The sequence below is a fragment of the Pongo abelii genome, chromosome 2, assembly GCF_028885655.2.
Source record: "Pongo abelii isolate AG06213 chromosome 2, NHGRI_mPonAbe1-v2.0_pri, whole genome shotgun sequence".
NCBI lineage: Eukaryota > Metazoa > Chordata > Mammalia > Primates > Hominidae > Pongo > Pongo abelii.
The window spans coordinates 96,866,793-96,891,620 of NC_085928.1; the positions used below are offsets into that span (position 1 = coordinate 96,866,793).

Here is a 24,828-nt window from a genome sequence, read left to right on the forward strand (position 1 = left end):
CCAAGTAGCTGGGACTACAGGTGTGCGTCACCACGCACAGCTAATTTTTGTGTTTTTAGTAGAGATGGGGGTTTGCCATGTTGGCCAGGCTGGTCTCTAACTCCTGACCTCAGGTGATCCACCCGCCTCAGCTTCCCAAAGTGCTGAGATTACAGGTGTGAGCTACCGTATCCAGCCAACTCACCTCCAACTCTTTCTGAACTATTACATACCACAATATTCTGGACTATTGCATACAGCAACATGTGAAGTAGGCCAAAAAGGTGGTGATGTCAGTGAAGATACAAAAGAAAAGATACTAAAATCTTTGTCATCAAAGATTCAAAAATAAAAAAATTTATAAGAATAAAATAATTTAAAATCCTTTAAAATCAAAATTAAAGGACTTCTGAAGATTTAATTACGTTTTTCAGTCATAAACAAGGGAGGACCAAAAGTTCCTTTATGTTAAATCAATTGCAAGTGAAAACTTTTTAAAAGCCTTATTTCTAGCGTAAAAGTATACAATTATGTGGCATGAAGCAAGATAAATAATACTGCAGCTATTGAAATACCCATCTGGTTTGGGTGATATATAAAATATCAGTTAATAATCTGAGCCAAATTGAAATCTGAAAGGGTATTAGAGATTGTTGTTGGTTCTTCTCTTTTTCATAATGACTTAGATTTTCTATATGACATATTATATCCAGAGTTTCTTTTGTAGGAATCTAAACACCAAATGAGTTACTTTTTAGATGTTTTCCTATTTCCTCAAGAAGACTTAGCTTTAAATGCAACTGTCCTCATGTGGCCTAGGAAAATTAATCCCATCTTTGATGAAAATGATGAGGTAAATATATTTTTCAGTATGTATTTTTGTAATCTGACATTTCAAGCACATCATTCACATTTAATTTTCATATCTCCTGGCCATCTAACTTTAAAAGTAATTTTGTGTGTCAATATGAGTTTGAGACTGGCCACACTTATGGCCCTCTAGGCTTAAGACAAGCTGTTAGGCTTAACTCACAAGGTCTGGTAAGTAGTGGGGCTGACATTTAGAAAGTCAGAACTATTATATAAATTAATAATAGAAGCACTTAACTGAGAAAGTGCTTTCCATTTATTCAATTATTTAACTCTCATAAAAATCCCACGTGCTCCCATTTCTTCCATTTTATAGATGAGAAATATGAGACTCAGAGAAATTAAATAGTTCAATATCACAGTGATAAAATTTATAATTTTATATCAGACTGAATATATTTCAGATATTGAAAAAGTCCTAATGTAAATCAGTTTAACCTGAATTGGGAGGTAAGATGGTATTGTAATAAAAAGCGTGGCCTTCAATCAGATAAACCAAGATTCTAATCCAGATTTTGATTTTTATAATTTTGTGAACATGAACGTGACTTCCATAAGATTCAATTTCTCTTCTCTGAAATGAGAATAATAATACCAGTAATAACATAGGTAAGGTATTTAATAGTTCTTGATACATGGCACATGCTCAATAAATGGTAATTTTATCATTATCCTAAAATCTGTTAAATAAAGTATTTGATTAATGAATATGAGTTGTTAAAGTCACTTTGGAGATCTAGGAATGTTTTTCTGTGTGGTTTATTATTCTTTGCATTTTTATATTAGTAATTATAGGCATTGTTTTATTTTTGTACTCATTTTTACTTCTCTGATGGTTTTTATTATTATATACAGTATTTGGATTTCTGACTTGGTAATTCTTTGTTACAGATTAACTAACATGATCAAATTGTCTTTTAAAAAGCTAATTGAGAATGCTAAACATAAAAAAGAAAATGAACTAATGGCCAAGAGAGAGAAACTTATTTTGGAAATAGAAAAGGAATCACGCCGCATGGAGGAGTTTACAGAATTTGCAGAGCTGGAGCGCATGCAACAGGTCTGATAAATATATGAGACAATAGCTATGGCCAGCCCATAGAGTCATACAGGACATGTTAACATAAATTTAAAAATATAGAAAAATATAAGTTTACTATTTTTTTATATTTACTCTATATTTTTCTATATATTGCATATATACATATATTTATCTAATAATATATAGTAAAATACATAAATATTTATTTAAATACTTTATATGTAGTCTCAGGCTCCTGAGTAGCTGGGACTAACAGGCATGTGCCAGCATGCCCGGCTAATTTTTTGTATTTTCTTGTAGAGATGGGGTTTTGCCATGTTGCCCAGGCTGGCAAACAAAGACCTGACTCTTAGGCCCAAAACTGGAACTATGTTATCTTTCTTGTGACTCAGTTCTCTATTTGTAGAGTAGACATAATCGTACCTTTTGCTCTCAATCATTGTTATGTTGTGAAGTTAATATTTAAAGTTGCCGTATAGGCCGGGCGCAATGGCTCACTCCTGTAATCCCAGCACTTTGGGAGGCTGAGGTGGGCAGATCACCTGAGGTCAGGAGTTCGAGACCAGCCTAGCCAACATGGCAAAATCCCGTCTCTACTAAAAATACAAAAATTAGCTGGGCGTGGTGGTCCGCATCTGTAGTCCCAGCTACTCGGTAGGCTGAGGCGGGAGGATCGCTTGAACCAGGGGGACAGAGGTTGCAGTGAGCCCAGATGACGCCACTGCACTCCAGCCTAAAAATAAACTTGTTGTATAAATACAAGGACATATTGTACACAGTATCATATGATTTTATTTTTATAACATTACTTGAATATTTTTTAAGACAAAAAACTTATTTGCTTTCAGTATGTGACAGATGTAAGACAACTACAAAAACGTATTCAGGAATCTGAAGAAGCAGTGCAGTTTATTAATAAAGAAGAGGAACTTTTCAAGTGGGAATTGACAAAATATCCTGAACTGGATAAATTAAAAGTTAACATTGAGCCCTATCAGAAGTTTTTTAATTTTGTTTTGAAGTGGCAACGATCAGAAAAACGGTAATTGCTGGTAATGTAATAAAAATCAAGCAAATCATAGAAAATAATTTGTAAAATATAAATTGATTTTTTTTTTGGTTAAGTGTTTAAAAGTAGGATTTATATGTCCATTTGAAAGAGAACCAGGTACCATATAGGAGAAGCATCCAGTGCTGCTAAGGTCCCACTAACCTTACTAATACAATAAATATCTGAGATCCTTTTCTGGTTTATGAGCATAATGATTGGATTTTCATGCTCATGTGTGAGAGATGTGCCTCCCTCAAACGTTGTTACGGTGTCGGCACATTACCCTTCTGACATGAAAAAAATATATATAATATATGAGTTGTCATTTTGGTTTCTGAGAGTCAATTCTCTTTTTAATACAATAGATTAATTTCACTAATGTTTACCCCCAAAATTAGAAGTATGGAGTCAAATTGCATTTTATTTTTATTTTTGTTTTATAATTTCAAATTTTATTTTAGATTCGGAAACATTTGCATGTTTGTTTTGTGGGTATATTGCATGACATTGATATTTGGGGTACAAATGATCCTATCTCCCAGGTAGTGAGCACAGCACCTAATAGGTAGTTTCTCAGCCCTTGCTCCCCTCCATCTCTCCCACCTCTAGTAGTTCCCAGTGTCTGTTGTTCCCATCTCTATGTTCATGTATACCCAGGGCTTAGCTCCCACTTCAAAGTGAGAACATGAGGTATTTGGTTTTCTGTTCCTGCATCAATTTGCTTAGGATAATGGCCTTCAGATGCATCCATGTTGCTGCAAAGGGCATGATTTCATTCCTTTTTAAGGTTGCATTGTATTACATGGTGTATATGTACCAATTTTTTTTTATTCAATCCACTGTTGATGGGCACCTAGGTTGACTCCATGTCTTTGCTGTTGTGAATAGTGCTGTGATGAACAGACAAGTACATGTGTCTTTTTGGCAGAATGATTATTTTCTTTTGGGTATATACCCAGTAATGAGATTGCTGGGTCAAATGGTAGTTCTGTTTTAAATTCTTTGAAAAATCTGCAAACTACTCTCCACAGTGGCTCAGCTAATTTACAGTCCCACCAACAGTGCAACAGTGTATAAGCATTCCCTTTTCTCCACAGCATCTGATTTTTGTTTTTTTTGTTTTACTTTTTAGTAATAGCCATTCTGGCTGATGGGAGATGGTCTCTCATTGTGGTTTGATTTGCATTTCTCTAATATGAATCTGCATTTTATTTGGGTACTGTTAATCGTCCATTTATAATCATACATATTTTAGCACATGCAGCATAATCAAAATGATTATTTTAGTTCTGTCTTTCTACCATCAGCTCTACTTGTGTGCCTGAGAAAAACTGTTAACAGCTCTTGCCCTCATTTTTCTCTCTTAAAAAACAAGGGGTCTAGCCTAAAGGATCTCTAAGGCCACTTCAAACTTCAAAAGTCTGAGTTTAATACTATTTTTTCTTTCAATTCAGGTGGATGGATGGAGGGTTTTTGGACCTCAATGGGGAAAGCATGGAGGCTGATGTGGAAGAGTTTTCCCGAGAAATTTTTAAGACACTAAAATTTTTCCAAACGAAGCTAAAGAAAGAATTACAAGAAAAAAGAAAGGCAGCAAGAAAACGGTCTTTGGAAGAAGAGAAAATTGAAGAAGAACCAAAAGAGAATGCTACTATTACTATGTGCAGTACAGTCATGGAACAGATAAAAGCTTTTAAGGTATAAATATATATAATAGCATTTTAATATTATAGCTATCTTCTCAACTTTTCTGTTACCTAATATATAAATTATAAAGCCTATCTTCTGGTTTTACATGTTTATTATTTATTATTATTAATAATTTTTGAGACAGGGTCTTGCTCTATTGCCCAGGCTGGAGTGTAGTGGTGACTCACTGCCACTGCCACCTCCTGGGCTCAAGCGATCCTCCCACCTCAGCCTCCTGAGTAGCTGGTGCTACAGGTGTGTACCACCATGCCTGGCTAATTTTTTGAAGAGATGGGGTTTTGCTGTGTTGCCCAGGCTGGTCTCAAACTCCTGTGCTCAAGCAATATGTCCACCTTGGCCTCCCAAAGTGCTGGGATTACAGGCATGAGCCACCACACCTGGCCTATTATTACTTTTTAAATAGGGTCTCACTCTGTTGACTGTGCAGTGGCACAGTCATAGCTCACTGCAGCCTCAGACTCCTAGGCTCAAGAAGAAGACACTATTTCTTCCCCTTTGGCTAATGAATTGGGTCTCTGTCACTTGTAATCAAAGGAGTATGGCCAAATGAAGGTACTGAGGAGAAACAATCAGAAAAAAATAAGATTTTAAATTCCTCTGCTATGCCTCAGCCTCTTGGTCAAGCTCTGGACTCAAAAGCCTTCATCTAAGCATTTTGCAAATGCTAAAATGTTTTAATGTATTCACTCCCACCTCTGTTCTAGGCGTGGGTACTTGTGACAGAGCTGAGTGATTGGTTTTGGGAGGAAGTGGTAAGGGCAAGAGAGGGCACTTTATTCTTCTCATCTTTTGAATTACATCTGTTTGCATCTTTGATGTTTTGGTGTCCTATTCCCACAACTTTAGCTCCTCATCATGAAGCACCACTATGGAGTGTAGGAAAGGCTGGTTAGGTGGTGAATGGCAGCCATATTTGGGGCAGATCAAGGAGAATACACATATAAAGCCAGATCTGGCAAAAAATTCCTCTGGCCCAAGAAAGGCAGTAGAAGATTGCTCTACTATTAGGTCTTCTACTAATAGAAGACCTATTAGGGCAGATTGCACACTTCCTGAAAATGACACTAAGTCATTTTCCTATGGAAAACATAGGAAGAGTACACCATTGTTCATAATTTACTATAATAAAACTAAACAAGCATAATAAAATAGCCTACCATTAATTCAGCATAATCCAAACTTTGAAGTGAGGTTATAACTATTTTTTCTAGATGAATACATTAAAAAATTTTAGCATTTGCAAAATGCTTAGATGAAGGCTTTTGAGTCCAGAGAAATTATTGACCTATGGATTCTGAATCTTAAGAATTACTCAAGGCCAGGCACGGTGGCTTATGCCTGTAATTCCAGTACTTTGGGAGGCTGAGGCAGGCAGATCACCTGATCTGAGGTCAGGAGTTTGAGACCAGCCTGGCCAATATGGTGAAACCTCTCTACTAAAAATACAGAAAATTAGTTGAGCATGGTGGTGCATACCTGTAATCCCAGCTACTTGGGAGGCTGAGGGAGGAGAATTATTTGAACCCGGGAGGCAGAGGTTGCAGTGAGCTGAGATCAAGCCTCTGCATGCCCAGTCTGGGCAACAGAGCAAAACTCCAAAATTACTCAAGAAAGCCTTGATAGAGCTATTCTCATCATCAAGTGCTAATGAAGAGAAATAGAAAGGTTTGGAAGCAGGCTGGGTATAGCGGATGACACCTGTAACCTGTAATCCCAGTGCTTTGGGAGGCCAAGGCAGGAGGATCATTTGAGGCCAGAAGTTCAAGACCAGCCTGGGTGACATAGTGAGACCCTACCTCTACAAAAAATAAAAAATTAGCCAGGCATGGTAAAAAAAAAATTCAGCTGCACCTCAAGTCCCAGCTACTCGGGAGGCTGAGGTGGGAGGATCACTTAAGCCGAGGAGTTTGAGGTTGCAGTGAGCTATGATTATACTGCCGCACTCCTGGGCACAACAGAGTAAGACCCTGTCTCAAAAAAAAAAAAATAAGGGCATAAATTTACCAGGGCAGACCGCTTAGCCTATACTAAGTGCAGCAACACAGGGTAACAGTTTATTGGGAAGGATTTGGAACCACACTGCTTAGTTATAGCACAATTCTCCACTTGGCAGTGGCATACCTTGAGCAAGATATTTAGCCACTTGTGCCTCGGTCCTCTCATTTATAAAGAGAGAATAAGAACAGTTTTTTCGACAGTCAGTAATACATCCTTAAATTTCCACTGTCAGCATTTCCAGAGCACACAAACTCTGTGATTGGATTCAAGCATTGTTCCTGTCTATGTCTATTCATCTCAGAGATTCCATGGCTGTCTGATTTTTTTTAACTTAAAAATCATTTTCAGTGTTGAATACATTTGCGTGGTCTAAAAAATATAAAAAGAGACATCTGAAAAGTCTCCTCATGGTTCTCACCTGTATAACTCAGGTGATCAATGTTATTACCTTCTTGTGTATAGTTCCAGAGTTTTATTACATATATAACAATGTGAGTATATATTCTTATCCTTCTATCTTTTTACATGAAGTGTAGCATACAATGTATATTATTTTCTTTCTTTGTTTTGCTTAATTTATCTTGGAGACCTTTTCTTCTTGTATATAGGGAGCCTCTTCATTTTTTTCACACCTGTATAATGTATGACTAATCTGGTGTGTGTGTGTGTGTGTGAATTGCATGTGTTCGAAGGTGTGACTGCAGGGTAAATTGTGGAAGAGTAAATGCCAGGTTAAAATCTACAGTTGAATTACCCTCCGTAGAGGTTATACCAACATATACTCTCATCAACCTTCATAACAAAATATCATCAAACTTTAGGTTTTTGCTACTCTACTAGGAGAATTTTCATTTTTCTTATTGCAAGTAAAATTTTAAGCATATTTTCATATATTTCATATATTTAAGAGTGTTTTATATTTCTTTTCCTGTAAACTGTTTTAACTTACCTCTGCCTATTTTTCTGTTGAATTATTGACCTTTTTCTTATTGATTTCTTTTCCTGTATGTATAGGAGATTAAGCTTTGTCTGTGATGTGAATATTTATTATTTGCTTTTTGACCTTGCTTATGATAGCTTTTGCCTTGCAGAACCCTTTTATTTTTATGTAATTATTTTTATTATTTTCCTTTATAGCTCTTGGGTTCTGAACTGTAGTTTAAAATGCCTTCCCCATGCCAAAATATTTTTTTCTAATACTCTTATAGTTTGTTATTTGTTCATATTTTATTCAGGATATTTGAGGTTATGTTCAGGAAGGATCTTGGTCTTAGTTTTCTTGTAATGTCTTTGTCAGATTTTGGTATCAGGGTTATGTTGGCCTTATAAAACAAATTGGGAAGTTTTATTTTCTCTATTTTCTGAAAGAGTTTTTTATAAATTGGTATTATTTCTTTCTTATTTTAGAGAAACATTCACTCGTGAAACCATTTAGCCTGACGTTTTGTTTGTAGGAAAGGTTTTGAAAACAGACTCTCTCTCTATATATATTTTTCAAGTACTTATTTATTTATTCTTCATATTCCATGAGGACCACGGGTTAGCTAAGTTCTGCTCCCAGTTGCAGTCCTGTTCTGCTCCTGAGTTTTCTAACTTCCAGGACACAGGCTATGTCTTGAGCTAATGTGGGCCAATCTCGCGTTAGAGAGAAAGGGCAAGGGCTGAACTAAACCATGTACCTGAGTTTAGATCTTCCACTCAGCTGTGACATACTTCATATCCACCCATATTACATTGGCTGAAGCAAGTCCTGTGCCAATTCCCCCTCTAGGGGAAAAGAGAATGTCTTTAATAGATATAGGGGCTATTCAGATTTTGTGTTTAATTTTGGTAGATTGTATTTTTAAGGAATTTGTCCATTTCTTCTAAGTCATTGATTTTGTCGCTGTAAAGTTGCTAATAACATTTCTTTATTATCTTTTAAATGTCTGTAGAATCTATAGTGCTAACTCCTTTTTAATTCTAAATATTGATTATTTTAATTTTCTCTCCTCTTTGTTGATCAGTCTAGTTAGGAATTTAGTTATTTATTGTTGGTCAGAGAGCTCACGTATCCCTGTCTGGTTAGAGTCAGTTACTGGTTCTTTGCTTCGTCTGTTTGTGGAGATCATGGTTCCCTGTTTGCTGTTGTTTTTGCTGGATGTACTCTGTGTCTTTGCATTGAAGTATTATTTATTCCAGTGTTTTTTGTCTGGCTTGTTTTGGTTTATATTGGATATATTTGCTTAGAGTTTCTTTACCGCTAGGTCACTGCTTCCTTTTCAGCTCCAAGTGGCACCTTAAGCCCAGGTTTGGCTTGGCTCTAGTACCTGCTGGGAGCGCTGCCCTTACTGAATGCGGACGGTCCCACAGGTATATTCTGGCAATGTGGGAAGCTGGCTAGGAGTTTGTGCCCAGGAGACCTATGGGACAAACCTCCTACAGTGTGGTGCTGCAAAATAGCCACTCTGATTTGGCATCTTCTGTGGCTTACAGAGTAACATTTCCAGGGCTGGGGATGGTAGTCCCACCTCTTCCCTTTGTCTCTGCTTGTCCATAGGAATTATTTATCCGTTCAGGCACTGGAGTTGCTTCCTGTGGGTTAAGGCAGGGCAGGTCTCCTGCTAGGGAATGCAGGGTGGTGGGGTAGCTGGTTGTCCACTTTGACCTTGCTCTTATGAGGGTAGAAACAGTGAGTTGGGGGAAAATTTTCTGCCCTCTTGGTACCAAACAGAATAGAGGGAGGGGCAATGCAGATGTGGAAGTCCAATTCTCTTACTGTCTGCTCATCTGCTTGGAGTTTTTTCACTTTTGTGTGGCCCAACTACTCATGAGGCTACTCAGGAGGCTGTAATCCCAGTTACTTGGGAGGCTGAGGCAGGAGAATCTCTGGAATCCAGAAGGCGGAGGTTGCAGTGAGCCGAGATCGCATCACTGCATTCCAGCCTGGGAGACGGAGCAAGATTCCGTCTAAATAAATAAATAAAGAGTATGTCCTTTCTACTTTTTAGATGTTAAAACTTCATTTATTTAAAAAATACTTACTGAGTGCCTGTTATATTATGTTCTGATGAATTCTAGGGAATATGTGATGATAAGCAAAAACATGATGGTGATAACCAAGGGAAGGTTAAAACGAAGTCCTTAACTAAGCAAAACAAAAAGTGTGCTAGTTTATGGTCCTCCAATTAAAAAAATTTACAATATTAAGTTATTACTTATACAAAGTTAAAACATGACTCATATAAAAATAAAATAGGGGGCCAGGCATGGTGGCTCATACCTGTAATCCCAGCACTTTGGGAGGCCAAGGCAGGCGTCACTCAGCAGAGATAAAACATTGTTACATTTTGGGATTTGGGCACACATATTTTCCCCATTCATGCTATGTATGTGTGTTTATAACTATATATTATATATTTCTGCAAATAGTATATATAACGAATTTGAATTTCTAAAATAATACTTTTTTTTTTTCTAAATAGAGACAAGGCCTCACCCTGTCACCCAGGCCGGAATGCAGTATTGCAATCTTAGCTCACTGTAACCTCAAATTCCTGGGCTCAAACAATCCTCCCACCCCAACCTCCCAAAGTGCTGGGATTATAGGCATGAACCATTGCGCCTGGCCCTTCATTCTTCTTTTTTACTCTTATAATTTTCCTGGCTATTTTTATATGCTTATTTTTGTAGGTGAACTTTAGGTTCATTTTCTTAGTATCTCTCTCCTTCCAAATCTAATTGAGGTTTTGATTGTACTGATAGAAATATATTAAATAAATTGAAGAAATGTAATCCTTATATCATCAAGCCTTCATCTATGGAATCTATGTGTGTGGAAGTCAAATGAGTGACTCATTATTGTTTATATTTTTGCCATTAGGAATATATTCCTACTGTCTCCATTCTGTGCAATCCAGGAATGAGAGCTCGTCATTGGAAACAGATGTCAGAAATTGTAGGCTATGACTTGACTCCAGACTCTGGCACTACACTGAGAAAAGTTTTAAAATTAAACCTTACCCCATACGTGGAACAATTCGAAGTGATAAGTGCAGGTGCAAGCAAGGTAAACATAAAGATCAACTGAAATACTTTATGTGATGACTTTGTTAATCAAGTAATCATAGTTTTTGTTGGGGTTGAATGTGTATAGTACTGGATAGCAGCAGGAGGTGGTGGAGGAGAGTGATAGAAGACCACTCTCTGGCCGGGTGCAGTAGCTCACACCTGTAATCCTAGCACTGTGGGAGGCCGAGACAGGTGGATCACCTGAGGTCAGGAGTTTGAGACCAGCCTGGCCAACATGGTGAGACCCTGTCTCTACTAAAAACACAAAAATTAGCTGGGCATGGTGGTGGGTGCCTGTAATCCCAGCTACTCAGGAGGCTGAGGAAGAGGAGAATCACTTGAACCCGGGAGGTGGAGGTTGCAGTGAGCTGAGATCCACTGCACTCCAGCCTGGGTGACAAGAGTGAAACTCTGTCTCAAAAACAAAACAAAACAAAACACTCTCCCCTCCCCCACCCCAACAGTGTGTGCTTACTTGTCCTGAATCCAGACGAGAAATGACTCCTTTGATCTCCTCTTAATTCTGCCACATTCCGATGTCGTTGGATGATGTGCTAGTGTTGGTACATAATTTTTTCATTAAGAGTACTGTTGTATGTGTGGCATGTGATATGTGTGTGTTCTAGCAGGGTAAGTATGGCCCTAAAGAATGGGTTCTTGAAGTACACAGAAAACATCTTCAGACTATGGGCTGCCTGTAGAAAGACCACTTCAGAGAAAGTCCTGCAGGTATTTTATTCTCTTGTCCATTTTTAATATTGACAGCAGTAGTTTTCATAGCAAGTGAATTCTTTAAAACTACATAATCGTTCTTCTTAGGAATTTTTAAATTATTGAAAAACCTTCTAACTTAAAAAGTTATACTGTAGTCACAGATTATCTTAAGGAAATGATAATGTAATACATCAAATGCTTACTGAATTCACTAGGGAAAGTCAATATAGTAAATAAGATCCTTTCTTCACCATCCCATTCTTTCTTCATTCCTCCCTTTTAGGAATTTTCATTAGAGAAAGCCATGAATACAATGATAGGAACTTGGGATGATATTGCTTTTCATTTAAGTCTATATCGTGACACTGGAGTCTGTATTCTTTCTTCAGTGGATGAGATTCAGGCCATCCTTGATGATCAAATTATAAAAACTCAGACAATGAGAGGCTCACCTTTCATCAAACCATTTGAACATGAGATCAAGGTATGTTAAACATGATAATCAGCTCTTGGTCATTTATACGGATTACAATCCTATTACATATATGCTCTCATGGTAATAAGTAGCTTATTGGATTTTTTTTAAGTGTTTATCAAATCATAGACCTATAACCTTGATATTTTATTTCATAAAATACAAAATGATATTCAAAATTTAATATAGAAATATATACATCTGAGACATAAATGATTTTTAAAAGAAAAATGTCTTATTACAATCTTCTCCAATGGCAGTGATAGACTCGAGAGGAAAACAGGTGGTATTACTTATTCCAACTTTAGAAAACCTAGACCCTGTTTTTTGTTGCATTCTTGTAACTTGTAGTAACCATGCTTTAATTATAGTTGTAAACAGCTAGCATGAGGATCTTTTAGAGTAATTAATGAATTATTGTTCACTTGAGAAAAACAAATGGTATTTGAGGCTCCAAGATTATTTCGTATCTTATTGTTTATGAAAACTGTTCTAACTGGGGACTATATAAATTGGGGAAAGACAACTGGATTTTTTACCCTGATATCAATTGATTCGAAACTATGTTTCAGATGCTGCTCTGGAACTTTACACTTGTTAACCCACTTGATCCTTGCAGCAGACCTTCAAAGTAGGCACTGTAATTTTAATCTGTATTCATAGACAAGGAAACCAACATATAGGAGGATAGGTAATTTTTCTAAGTTCATCTAGCTAATAAGTGACAGAGCTGGGGTTCAAACCAAGGAAGTTTGGTTTTAATATGAGCATAAATAGTGTTTTATAGAAGATTTTGGCTGTCATTATTCAGAGAAAACAGAGTAATGTTCTTCCAAGAGGACATAAGGCTGGACATTATCCCAAGAAGCAGGCTAACCTAGCCTTTCCTGATAAGACATTACTTTTTTGTAGAAATTTACTTGTCTAACAAGAGGAATTTAGAAGACAAATTTAAAAGCTGTCTTAGAGATTTTTTAAAAATCGAAGATATGAGACTTAATCTCTTGACACATAGACCTTAGGCACATATTTAAGAACCAAAGAGAGATATTATATTAATGGTCTTCAGCTAATGAAATATCTTGTCATTTCTAGGGGATCTTTGAGAATAAGGAGGCTTATTTCATTTTATTTTTCATTTCAGTTCATTTTTCCCCAAATTGTGTTGATGTAGAGCAGGATTTCTCAACCTGTCACTGTTGATATTTTGGGCTCTATAATTCTCTGTGATGGGGGCTGTCTTGTACATTATAGGTTGTTGAACTGCATCTCTGGCCTCTACCCACTAGACATTAGTAGCATCTTCCCCCATCAGTTGTCACAACCAAAAATGTCTACAGACATTGTCAAATGTTCCCTGGGGTGGGAGGCAAAATTGCCCATGGTTGATAACCACTGCTGGTAGAGAAGGATATATTCTTGGATGGTTTTGGGACTCCAGATGGCTCACCAAGAGATTAGGAAACTGGTCAAAATAACGTTACAGTCATTTCCAATTGTGAGTTCCAGTGATTTAGGAAAACCTCAGACCTCTTAGAATTTTTCTAAGCCTTTGTGAGACATACATAAGTAACCTTAAGCTGTAAGATGTTTGCACTTATTTAAAAATAATAGTAAATTTAAAATGTATTTTCGTTGCTATAATTTATAGCCTTTCTTTAATAACTAGAATTTAGTGCAGTATACTTTTCATTAAGGCCTGGGAGGACCGCTTGATTCGAATACAAGAAACAATTGATGAATGGTTAAAAGTACAAGCTCAATGGCTGTACTTAGAGCCCATCTTTTGTTCTGAGGATATCATGCAACAGATGCCAGAAGAAGGGCGTCAATTTCAGACAGTAGACAGACACTGGAGAGATATCATGAAGTTTTGTGCTAAAGATCCAAAGGTGAAGTGTTTGTTTTCTCTCTCACAGTAGGTGAACCTTTGTTTTTGGAAATTAAGTAAAACGTGTGACTTTTTTTCTGATTATAAAAATTAAACTTGCTCATTGTATACAAACTGGAAACTTCAGAAAAATATAAGAAAGCATAAAAGTATTAAAATAAATTTACTTTTCAATTAATAAGATACATTGCTTGTAACTCTTTAGTATACCTCGTGGAGCTGCTTCAAATGTACATCTGATTCACATGCCTTCTGCTATGAACACTCACTGCTCTCCTCCTCATAAAATAAATAGATAAATCAAATCAAATGGAGAGAGGAGAGACTGAGAACAAGAGAGAGGGAGAGAGAATGAATAGTGTAGGTGACTCACCTGAGATTCTACTAGTGACTCTGTATACTCAGAGTGATGGGGAAGAATCTGCTGTTCTCTCCATTGGTCTCACTTGATTCCTATGTCTCTCCCAGTAAATGTTGAGAGACAGACTATATATTTTTCATACGCACTGTGAACATAGTCCGTAGATATGCATCCACTTTTTCATCTGGTATTCAATTTAAGAAATAATAATTTATTCCCATGCTGAATGAAAAACTAGCTGTGCTGGACTTACTGAGAGTCAGTAGTGCACTGAAATTTATGAGTTTTAAGGATTTTTCTTTACCTGTTGACTTCAGAATCTTTGTGAAACATGATTTCTTGTAAATCAGACGTCAGCAATTTTTTTCTGCTAAGAGCCAAATAGTAAATATTTTAGGCTTTGCAGGATAGGTCTATTTTGCAGCTACTCAATTGTGTTCTGATTGCAGTGAGAAAGCAGCCAGAGATAATCTGTAAATGAATGAGTGTGTCTGTGCTGCAATAAAATTTTATGGACACTGATATTTTCATATGTCACAAAATGTTCTTTTGATTAACTTCTAAAAGTGTGAAAATAATTTTTAGCTTACAACTCATACAAAAACTGACAGCAGGCTGGATTTGGTCTACAGGATGTAGTTTTCCAACTCCTTGCTGTAAATTGTTATGTTTATAGTTGACAGTAGTAAAAGTAAGAATTAAATCAAGCATCAGCCAAACAGACTTTTCTCACATCATTCGAAATAATATAGGAGAAATGACAATATGCATGACAATCATAACTTGTCATTTTAACTAGTGTCGTTGGATAAGTATTTATAACTTATTGAATTTTAATAGTTTTTACACTACAAAAAATTTCATTGCAAATTTTATAAACCTTTGACATTTTTTCATAAACCTTTTAACATTAAAAGATTTTAACATATAGTATAGATTGATATTTAAGTCTTATAATATATCTGGCATAAAAGTGCTGACTTGAATGCATGTGTCTCGTTTAGGTTCTTGCTGCCACTTCTTTAACAGGTTTATTGGAAAAACTGCAGAACTGCAATGAACTTTTGGAGAAAATTATGAAAGGTCTTAACGCATATCTTGAAAAGAAACGTCTTTTCTTCCCTCGGTATGATAGACAATCAGTTGTGCTGTAATTAAAAGCATTTTCTTATGTGTGATGAATTATAACTAAAACTTTTGTATTTGCATGTTTTTCCCTAGTTTTTTCTTCTTATCTAATGATGAAATGTTAGAGATTTTATCAGAGACCAAAGATCCACTTAGAGTTCAGCCACATTTAAAAAAATGCTTTGAGGGCATTGCTAAATTGGAGTTCCTTCCCAATTTGGACATTAAAGCCATGTATAGCTCTGAGGGCGAGCGAGTGGAGCTGATTGCACTCATTTCCACGTCTGCAGCGCGGGGTGCTGTGGAAAAGTGGCTCATTCAAGTGGAAGACCTAATGCTCCGGAGTGTTCACGATGTGATCGCTGCAGCCAGGCTGGTGTGTTTCCTAGGATTTGATATATACCCTATATTCTGCAAATGCTTTGTTTAAGAGGTTTTGGAAACCAGTAAATTAACACTTAAAGTTCTTATTATTTTAAATCATTTATTTTCTTTACTTCTTTGTTCCTAACATTATTATTAATATAACGATATTGCTATTAATTGATAATAGTATATGATTGTTATAAAAGATAAAAGGTATTATGAGAGAGAAAAATAAGAGGTATATAATTTAGAATGGGGGGAAGGTCCAGTGATAGGCTATTGGAGGAGGTGATGTTGAAACTGAGACACAAAGGATAGGTAGGAATAAGCCAGGTAAAGAGCAAGTAAGAGAGGATCTAGGTATCCTACGTAAAGCCCTTGGGATCAGAGAGAACTGGGGATTTGGGAGATCCTGAAAGAAGACAAATATGTCTGGAGTAGAGTAAGCAAAGTGGAGAGTAAAGTGACATGAAGTTGGAAAGGAAGGCAGTTAGGAGTTTGCATTTTATTTGAAATGCAATGGAACACCATCTAAATATTTTAATCAGGGAAGGGACATAGTCTGATTTATATTTTTATACCACTATGGCTATGGTATAAATAATAGATTAGTGGAGGTGTGAAAACAGGAAGGCAAATTAGGAGACTCAGATTAGTTCAGATGAAAGATGATTTGGGCTGGTTTGCCAGAGATTCAGGTTCAAAAAATAAAAATAAAAACCAAAAATAAAGGAAAAAAGATGTGGTCTGTCACTAGGCAAATGGCAGAAGATAGGGAGCAAAGTAGAATATCAAAAATAAATTTTGTAGTTAATTTCAACAGGTCTTGATGATGAATTGGTTGTAGAGTACAAGGATAAGGAGGGGGAGGTCTCAAAAATCACTTTTAGGCTTCTAATTTGAGCATATGGGTGGCATTTACTCTGGGTGATTCCTGGAGGAGAAGCAGGTTTGTGGAGGCTTAGGGGAATATCAAGAGCTCAATTTTAGATATATTGAAATTGAAATGCTATGAGCTAGGCTAGTGGATATGTTTCATAGGCAAACAATCCTGCACATTAGCACATGCAGATCTGTAGGACAGTTCTCTTCAGACATGAGTGGTAAATGCATGACCTAGTTCACTTACTGCTTTTTACACTTAAACAACTACTTAAAAACTCAAATGAGATGAACAAACGTTAAAGGGGGATATGTCATAAATTTGAAAGAAGGATAACACTTGGCACTACATGTATCTCACTTATGTTAATTCAATTAACCTAATCTTGAATGATAAACACGTATATTTCTGCCTTTAGGACCACAAACGAGCAGTTGTAAAGTAGTAGAATAGTTTTAAAAGGCATCGAAGCTTTATATTCAGCAACTCACTGTATGTGAGTGAGTGTTCTTTTTCTTTCACCGAGAGCCCTATGGAGCTCGTCTTCTTGTGGTGGCTATTCTGTTCAACTTCAGTGTTCCTACAGATAAATCTTGACTTTTTCTCTCCATTTACTATTTGTGATTCAAAGCAAACTAAAACACATAGGAAAGAACCACCATTGTCCATGAAAGTATTTCTTCAATCAGTATAGAAATTGAACTTCTATGTACCTAGCAATAGCTCTCAGTCACCATTCATCCATTCATCCTTCTTTGAAGCTTAGGTTAGCTTATCATTTACATTTATTTCTAAATATGGCTAAGAAGCATTTTATAAGAATACTGATATCCTATTTTAACATTCTTATATCTAAGATGATGTTATTTTATTGAAAATATAATTTGCATTAGCATCAGCTTCAAAATTCATTCTGTAGTTGTTTTCAATTTATAGTTTGGATCTGCTAAAATCACTTCCTGTTGAAAAAGCTATTTTTAAAAGGATTAAACCTCTCCCTCCATAAATCCATTTAAATGCATTTTGAATATCAAAATGTTAGAAAATTTGAATATCAAAGTGTTAGAAAAAAATGAAAGTATACCTTGAATTCAAAACTATAGATTGTTCAATTACACATAATTGAACAAATATATAATTGTGAAATTGTATACCCTGGTCATATAGGTTTTCAGAAAAGCTATGGATAAATAATACAAGGGCACTATTAGTGCAGTTTTTAACTATATTGTATAGTCTCCTTTTCAATTAAATCTTGGCATCAATATACATAATCTATTTGACTAGTTTTTGTTGTTGTTGTTGTTGTTGTTGTTGTTTTTGAGACAGAGTCTCACTCTGTTGCCCAGGCTGGAGTGCAGTGGCATGATCTCGGCTCACTGCAACCTCTGCCTCCCGAGTTGAAGCAATTCTCCTGCCTCAGCCTCCTTAGTAGCTGGGATTTCAGGTGCCCACCACCATGCCCAGCTAATTTTTTTATTATTTTTAGTAGAGATGGGGGTTTCACCACATTGGCCAGGCTTGTCTCGAACTCCTTACCTCAGGTGATCCATTTCCTCGGCCTCTCAAAGTGCTGGGATTACAGGTGTCAGTCACCACACCCGGCCTTGACTAGTTTTTTCTAAGTTTACTAAAATTTTTATATTTTATTATGATAGAAGTAATAGGTATTCTATATGGAAAACTTGACAACTCTCGACAGCAAAGGAACATAAAAATCACATAGAAATCAACTTCCAGAAGAATCAACAGTTAAATCTGCCCATTATTAACATGTTGGTGTTTATCTTTCCATTCTTTTATAAATAAATATCTCAAAAACATAATAATTTATAAAATTTGGAGGGAGTCTTTTCGTCATTTAACATTTTTTATGACTATATGATATTCTAGCCTATGTATGTACCAAATATTGCATTTCTCTATTGCTAGACATTTAGCTATTTTTTCTCATTCAACCTTTTAAAGTTAGAAATTTATTTTAATTGTTCAGGCTTATCCAGAATCTGCAAGAAGAAACTGGGTTCGAGAGTGGCCTGGCCAAGTTGTACTTTGTGTTTCTCAAATGTTCTGGACATCTGAGACACAGGAAGTTATAAGTGGCGGGACGGAGGTAAAGCATTGTTTGCTTTTAAGTAACATCTTTCATTCCAGGTTTTTTAAAATTTAATTTTATTATTTTTAGAAATGAGATCTTGCTATGCTACCCAGGCTGGTCTTGAACTCCTGGCCTCAAGAAATCCTCCCACTTCAACCTCCCAAAGTATTAGGATTAGAGGCATGAGCCACTGTGCCTGGCCCCATCCTATGTTTCTTAGTTAACTTATCTATTGTTTGCAAAGACAATAAGTCTGTCAGTTTCTACATATAATCTTAAAATCATAACTATTCATTGAGAACTTTTTTTTTTTTTTTTGAGATGTAGTTACGCTCTTGTTGCCTAGGCTGGAGTGCAATGGCGTGATCTCGGCTCACTGCAACCTCCGCCTCCCAGGTTCAAGCAATTCTCCTGCCTCAGCCTTCCGAGTAGCTGGAATTACAGGCATGTGCCACCATGCCCGGCTAATTTTGTATTTTTAGTTGAGATGGGGTTTATCCATGTTGGTCAGGCTGGTCTTGAACACCTGACCTCAGGAGATCCGCCCACCTTAGCCTCCCAAAGTGCTGTGATTACAGGCATGAGCCACTGCACCTGGCCCAAGAACTTGTTCTTAATATTTTACTGGGCTTTGACAAAATCACTCACAAAATTCATTTCTCCGTGTGTGTGTGTATACGTGTGTGTGTGTGTTTAGAGACAGGGTCTTGCTCTGTCACCCAGGCTGGAGCGCAATGGCATAGTCATAGCTCAGTATAACCTCAAACTCCTTGGCTCAAGCCATCCTCTTGCCTCAGCCTCTGAATAGCTAGGACCACAGGCACATACCACATCCGGCTAATTTAAATTTTTTTTTTTATAGAGACAGGGGTCTCTCTGCTTTGCCAGGCTGGTCTTGAAATCATGTCCTCAAATGATCTTCCCACCTTGGGCCTGGTGCTGTGGCTCACGCCTGTAATCCTATCACTTTGGGAGACTGAGATGGGTGGATCACTTGAGGTCAGGAGTTCGAGACCAGCCTGGCCAACATGGTAAAACCTCGTCTCTACTAAAAACACAAAAAATTAGCCAGACCTACTGGCACATGCCTGAAGTCCCAGCTACTCAGGAGGCCGAGGCAGGAGAATCGCTTGAACCCAGGAGGAGGAGGTTGTAGTGAGCCGAGATCCCTCCACTGCAGCCTGGGAGACAGAGACTCTGTCTCAAAAAAAAAAAGAAGATCCTCCCATCTTAGCCTCCTAGATGCTGGGACTATAGGCATGAGCCACCGCACTTGAACTCATTTCTATATTGAGATAGATTAAGAAGTCAGAATTGTTTTATAAAAGACTAAATATATAAAATACATGTTTTAATTATGATGTGACATCAATTAGATTGCTTTTTTTTTTATTTTGTAGGGATTAAAGAAGTATTATAAGGAACTTCAGAACCAACTGAATGAGATTGTAGAGCTGGTAAGAGGAAAGTTGTCTAAGCAGACCAGGACCACTCTGGGGGCTTTGGTTACTATTGACGTTCATGCTAGAGATGTGGTCATGGACATGATTGAAATGGGTATGTGACTTTTTCTTTAATTTTTAAAGATAAAATGTTGAAAGCATCTGTAAACAAAGACTTGTACTATATTTATTTTTCTCTCAACAGAATTTTTTTTAACAATCTTTTTTATAAGTTGGCAAACATGAATTATTTTTAATATTTGCTGTTATAAAAGATAAAATACTTCTTTTTAAAATTATTTCCATTTAAGGATCATGTGTCTTATTTTACTTTATTTTTTCTAGGTGTCTCACATGATACAGATTTCCAGTGGCTTGCTCAGCTCCGATATTATTGGGAAAATGAGAATGCCCGAGTTCGTATCATTAATTGCAATGTAAAATATGCTTATGAATATCTTGGTAACTCACCTCGACTTGTCATTACGCCTCTAACTGACAGGTGTTACAGAACATTGGTATGCATTTAAATTATCTTAATTCACACATTAATAATTACTTTTTGCTGTAGCGTCATCTTTTCTCACTTGTCTTACCTGCAGTAGTTGAATACAATTATCCCTTTCTAATCCCAAATTCTCTTTATGCAAAATTATAATAGTGAATATTTACTTCTGGTTGCTTTTGTAGCATACAAGAGTGTTTGAACTTTATCGTATGAAAGTTGTGAGTCACCCCGATTGGGGGTAATTAGAAAAAGGAAAGTATTGACAATATAATAAGAAAACTGGAGCTTTGGAAAATGGTATCAGTTTTTGCAGTGGTGTCTTGGGAGAGATGACAGGAAGATGAGAAAAGTACATTTGGGCTTTAGGACACCAAATTAGTGCTGTTAAATAGGATGGAGAGATGAAATGTACGTGCGTGGTGCTGAGACCTGAGATCCAGAGCTGAAGCTATGGAGGATAGAGCTGTAACTATAAAAACCCTGGGAATGTGGTTGCCGGATAAAATACAGGATTCCCAGGTAAATCTGAATTTCAGACAAACAACAAATAATTTTTTAATGTAAGTAAATATGTCCCAAATATTTCATGGGACATACTTACACTAATAAATTATTCATTGTTTATCTGAATGGTAGCAGTGGAAATTACCCAAGTCACATGGCACCAAAATATGTTACCAGTGGAGCATATCTGTATCGGTACGAGACTGCAGCAACCTCAATTCTTACCTCCTCAGAAGAAAGAATTCGACTGAGGGGCATAAGGCAGAAAGAGACTGAGGCAGGGTTTAGAGCAGAAGCGAAAGTTCATTAAGTGTTAGAGCAGGAATGAAAGGGGGTAAAGTACACTTCAAGGAGGCCCAAGTGAGTGACTTGAGAGATCAAGTACGCAGCTTGACCTTTTGAGTTTTATACGTTGGCATACTTCTTGGGTCTTGCATTACTTCTCCCCACTCACCCAGCTCCTGAGATCTTATGGGGAAACAGCTGATCACCAGTTTCAGGTGTTTTCTATTTGTTAGGAGCCCGCCCATCCCTGGCACCAGCTGTGACCAATTATTACTTTAGAGAGACAGTTAACAACCCCTGACCATCACCTGATGGTCACTGGACACTCCTGGTGTGTGTGGGGTGGGGAGCATTCTCCGGCTCTGCTCATACCTGACTAGCTACCCACTGTAACAGAATTTTTTGTTTGTTTGTTTTGTTTTGTTCTGAGACAGAATCTCGCTCTGCTGCCCAGGCTGGAATGCAGTGGCGCCATCATGGCTCATTGCAACCTCTGCCTCCTGGGCTCAAGGAGATCCTCCTACCTCAGCCTCCTAAGTAGCTGGGACTACAGGCAGATGCCACCACACCCGGCTAATTTTTCTATTTTTCTGGTAGAGATGGGGTTTCAGCCATGTTGCTTGCCCAAGCTGGTCTTGAACTCCTGGGCTCAAGCCATCTGCCTGCCTCAGCCTTCCAAAGTGCTGGGATTGCAGACGTGAACCACTGGACCTGGCCGTTACCTGAAATAAAATTTAACTGGGCATTCTGTATTTTTATTTGCTAAATCTGGCAACCCTACCTACGGGAATTGAGAAGGAGCATCAAGAAGTACCACTCTACCTGTGCTGAGTAAGTGAAATTAAAGTGTCTTTGAATGAGTTATCTTAAAGCAGAAATGAAGTGGCAGTTCTTGTGCAAAGGATTTATTAGGTAATGTTCTTAGTAAAAAACCTGTAGGGAAATAAGGACAGCAGGATGGAACAGTAAAAAGCTAAGCAAAGATGTGGTTTCAACAGATGTACAGTTGTAGCCTGATCTCACAGGGCACTCTGAAGCATGAATGGCACAAATTATTCCACTTCGAAGCAGCAGGGTCTGACTTTTGTACCCGTTTAATGTCATTGACTAAGGGTCACCTCTGGGGCAGGGATATGAGTAAGCTTTCAGGCATTTTCTTGCTGATAAGGAGAAAAGAGCAGCTGTGAACTATTTGCAACTGACACAGCAAATGGGGGATGAATGCAATGGCTGGGTAAAGGGGCTCTGGGTAGGGCAACAATGGGTCTGGGAGAAAAGGTTTCACCAAACCCTTTATTTTCTCAGGTAGCTGCCTGTGGGCAGGAACTATGTCTGTCTTGTTCTCTACTCTAGTGCTGAACAAGGACACAGTTATCCCTAAATATTTGTTGAGCAGATGAATTTCAAGATAGGATGTCATATCTGTTACCTCTGTGAAGTCAGAAGCTGTGGCGTGCCTGTAAGGTGGAGGCTAACAACTTTGAGTTGTAAAAATCAGAATCATATTCAACACTTTTTGAGATGGAGTTTCGCTCTTGTTGCCCAGGCTGGAGTGCAATGGTGCGATCTCGGCTTACCACAACCTCCGCCTCCCCACTTCAAGTGATTCTCTTGCCTCAGCCTCCCGAGTGGCTGGGATTACAGGCATGCGCCACCATGCCCAACTAATTTTGTGTTTTTAGTAGACACGGGGTTTCTCCATGTTATGCAGGCTGGTCTCAAACTCCCTACCTCAGGTGATCTGCCCACCTCGGCCTCCCAAAGTGCTGGGATTACAGGCATGAGCCACCTCACTGGGCCACCTTTTTTTTTTTTTTAAATTGAGACAGTCTCACTCTGTCACCCAGGCTGGAGTGCAATGGTGCGATCTTGGCTCACTGCAACCTCCGCCTCCCAAGTTCAAGTGATTCTCCTGCCTCAGCCTCCCAAGTAGCTGGGATTACAGGCATGTGCCACCGTACCTGGCTGATTTTTGTATTTTTCGTAGAGACAGGGTTTCACCATGTTGGCCAGGCTGGTCTTGAACTCCTGACCTCAAGTGATCCACCTGCCTATGCCTCCCAAAGTGTTGGGATTACGGGCGTGAGCCACTGTGCCCACCTGGGATCATATTAAATGCTTGAATATAACACTAGACACTGAGAAAAAGTCTCCTAGAATATTTATTATTCATAATAAAGGGAACATGTTTGTGAATATTTTCTTAAAATTGAAAAGGAAGAGCCCGAGGTTTTCAGCAATCAAGTTAATGGGCATTAACAATATGGCATCCATTATAAATTTGAAATAGGTTGGCCAGGTGTGGTAGCTCATGCCTATAATCCCAGGACTTTGGGAGACTAAGGCAGGAGGATTGCTTGAGCTCAGGAGTTTGAGACTAGCTTGGGCAACACAGTGAGACCTCTTCTCTACTAAAAATACAAAAAATAAACTGAGTGTGGTGGCATACACCTATACTCCTAGCTACTCGGGAGGCTGAGGTGGGAGGGTTGCTTGAGCCCAGGAGGCAGAGGGGCACCTAGTCAAGATCTCACCACTGCACTCCAGCCTGGGCAATAGAGCGAGACCCTGTCTCAAAAAATAAAATGGATGAACTATCACTGATACTGCATTTTTTACACTAGCCGTCTCTCTTAGATTTTTAAAATAAAGTAAAAATATTTATCATTTTGTGGTTTACTTATTTTTAATAATAGACCTTTTTTTGAGCAGTTTTAGGTTCATAGCAAAATTAAGAGCAAACTGCAGAGTTCGCTTATTCCCCCTGCCCCCCTTACATGCACAGCCTTGGTCACTTAGCCATACTTTTTCTAAAAGAAGTTAAATTTGAAACTCCCATGAAACAGACTCCATAGTTAGAGCTGACTGTAATTTATGTTTCTAAAAATTTCCAGCCACTATTCCAGTCATTGTGGGGACCCAGGAATAATTCAAATACTGCTGATATTGTCATTAAGCACTTTAAAGACTAATTGATGAGAAAAAAGAATGTACGTAATTAAGTATAATACAAGGTAGAAAGTGATACTACCGGTAAGAGAAGCATAGAACAGTTTTATGGGAATGTAGAAAATGGAGAACATACCAAGAGTAAAAGGGAATAGCCAGGCAAATCATAGACAAAATTATATAATAGGTCATCTGTTTCTTTTCCCAATGATGGGTGCCATTGATAGCTCTCACTTTCTGGTGTTCTACCCCCTTTGCAGTGAGCCATCCAGAATGTGTCATGATTGTCCTCCACAACCATCTCCACAATCACTTCTAATTAAAACCTTCCTGAACTAATTTTACCCCCACAAGGCTAGATTTTCTTTGTTTTTAAAGGCAAATGGGATACCTATGAAAGTGTCAGAAGACAAGTTTTGATAAATTTTCACTTTTTTGAACATTTTAAAATGCTTTCTCTTTGTGCAGCTAGAAAAATTTGGGCTAAAAATTAACTGAACAATGTAATTATATAATGGCTTCTC

At 37.6% G+C, this 24,828-nt stretch overlaps 1 protein-coding gene and 1 non-coding gene across 13 annotated transcripts in view; both read left to right on the forward strand.

Annotated features, from left to right (window-relative positions):
* DNAH12 (dynein axonemal heavy chain 12) overlaps positions 1 to 24,828 on the forward strand; it is a 269,970-nt gene that overhangs the window by 85,914 nt on the left and 159,228 nt on the right. For 11 of the 12 annotated variants that reach the window (XR_010139196.1, XR_008523741.2, XR_008523742.2 and 8 more), the window contains 12 exons: positions 707 to 832; positions 1,775 to 1,909; positions 2,740 to 2,933; positions 4,397 to 4,640; positions 10,513 to 10,698; positions 11,698 to 11,898; positions 13,587 to 13,781; positions 15,146 to 15,267; positions 15,363 to 15,645; positions 18,512 to 18,631; positions 20,017 to 20,173; positions 20,404 to 20,576. Coding sequence is in view for 9 of the 12 variants with exons in the window: in XM_054551999.2 (XP_054407974.1) it covers positions 707 to 832; positions 1,775 to 1,909; positions 2,740 to 2,933; positions 4,397 to 4,640; positions 10,513 to 10,698; positions 11,698 to 11,898; positions 13,587 to 13,781; positions 15,146 to 15,267; positions 15,363 to 15,645; positions 18,512 to 18,631; positions 20,017 to 20,173; positions 20,404 to 20,576 (2,136 nt within the window). In the remaining 3 variants the exon portion in view is untranslated. Of the gene's footprint in view, positions 1 to 706; positions 833 to 1,774; positions 1,910 to 2,739; positions 2,934 to 4,396; positions 4,641 to 10,512; positions 10,699 to 11,697; positions 11,899 to 13,586; positions 13,782 to 15,145; positions 15,268 to 15,362; positions 15,646 to 18,511; positions 18,632 to 20,016; positions 20,174 to 20,403; positions 20,577 to 24,828 lie in introns of those variants that run through there. The other variant, XM_054552008.2, reaches the window with a different exon arrangement.
* On the forward strand, positions 3,130 to 3,235 carry LOC112132921 (small nucleolar RNA U13). The gene has a single exon (XR_002914622.3). It is a non-coding gene; the product is annotated as a small nucleolar RNA U13 (small nucleolar RNA).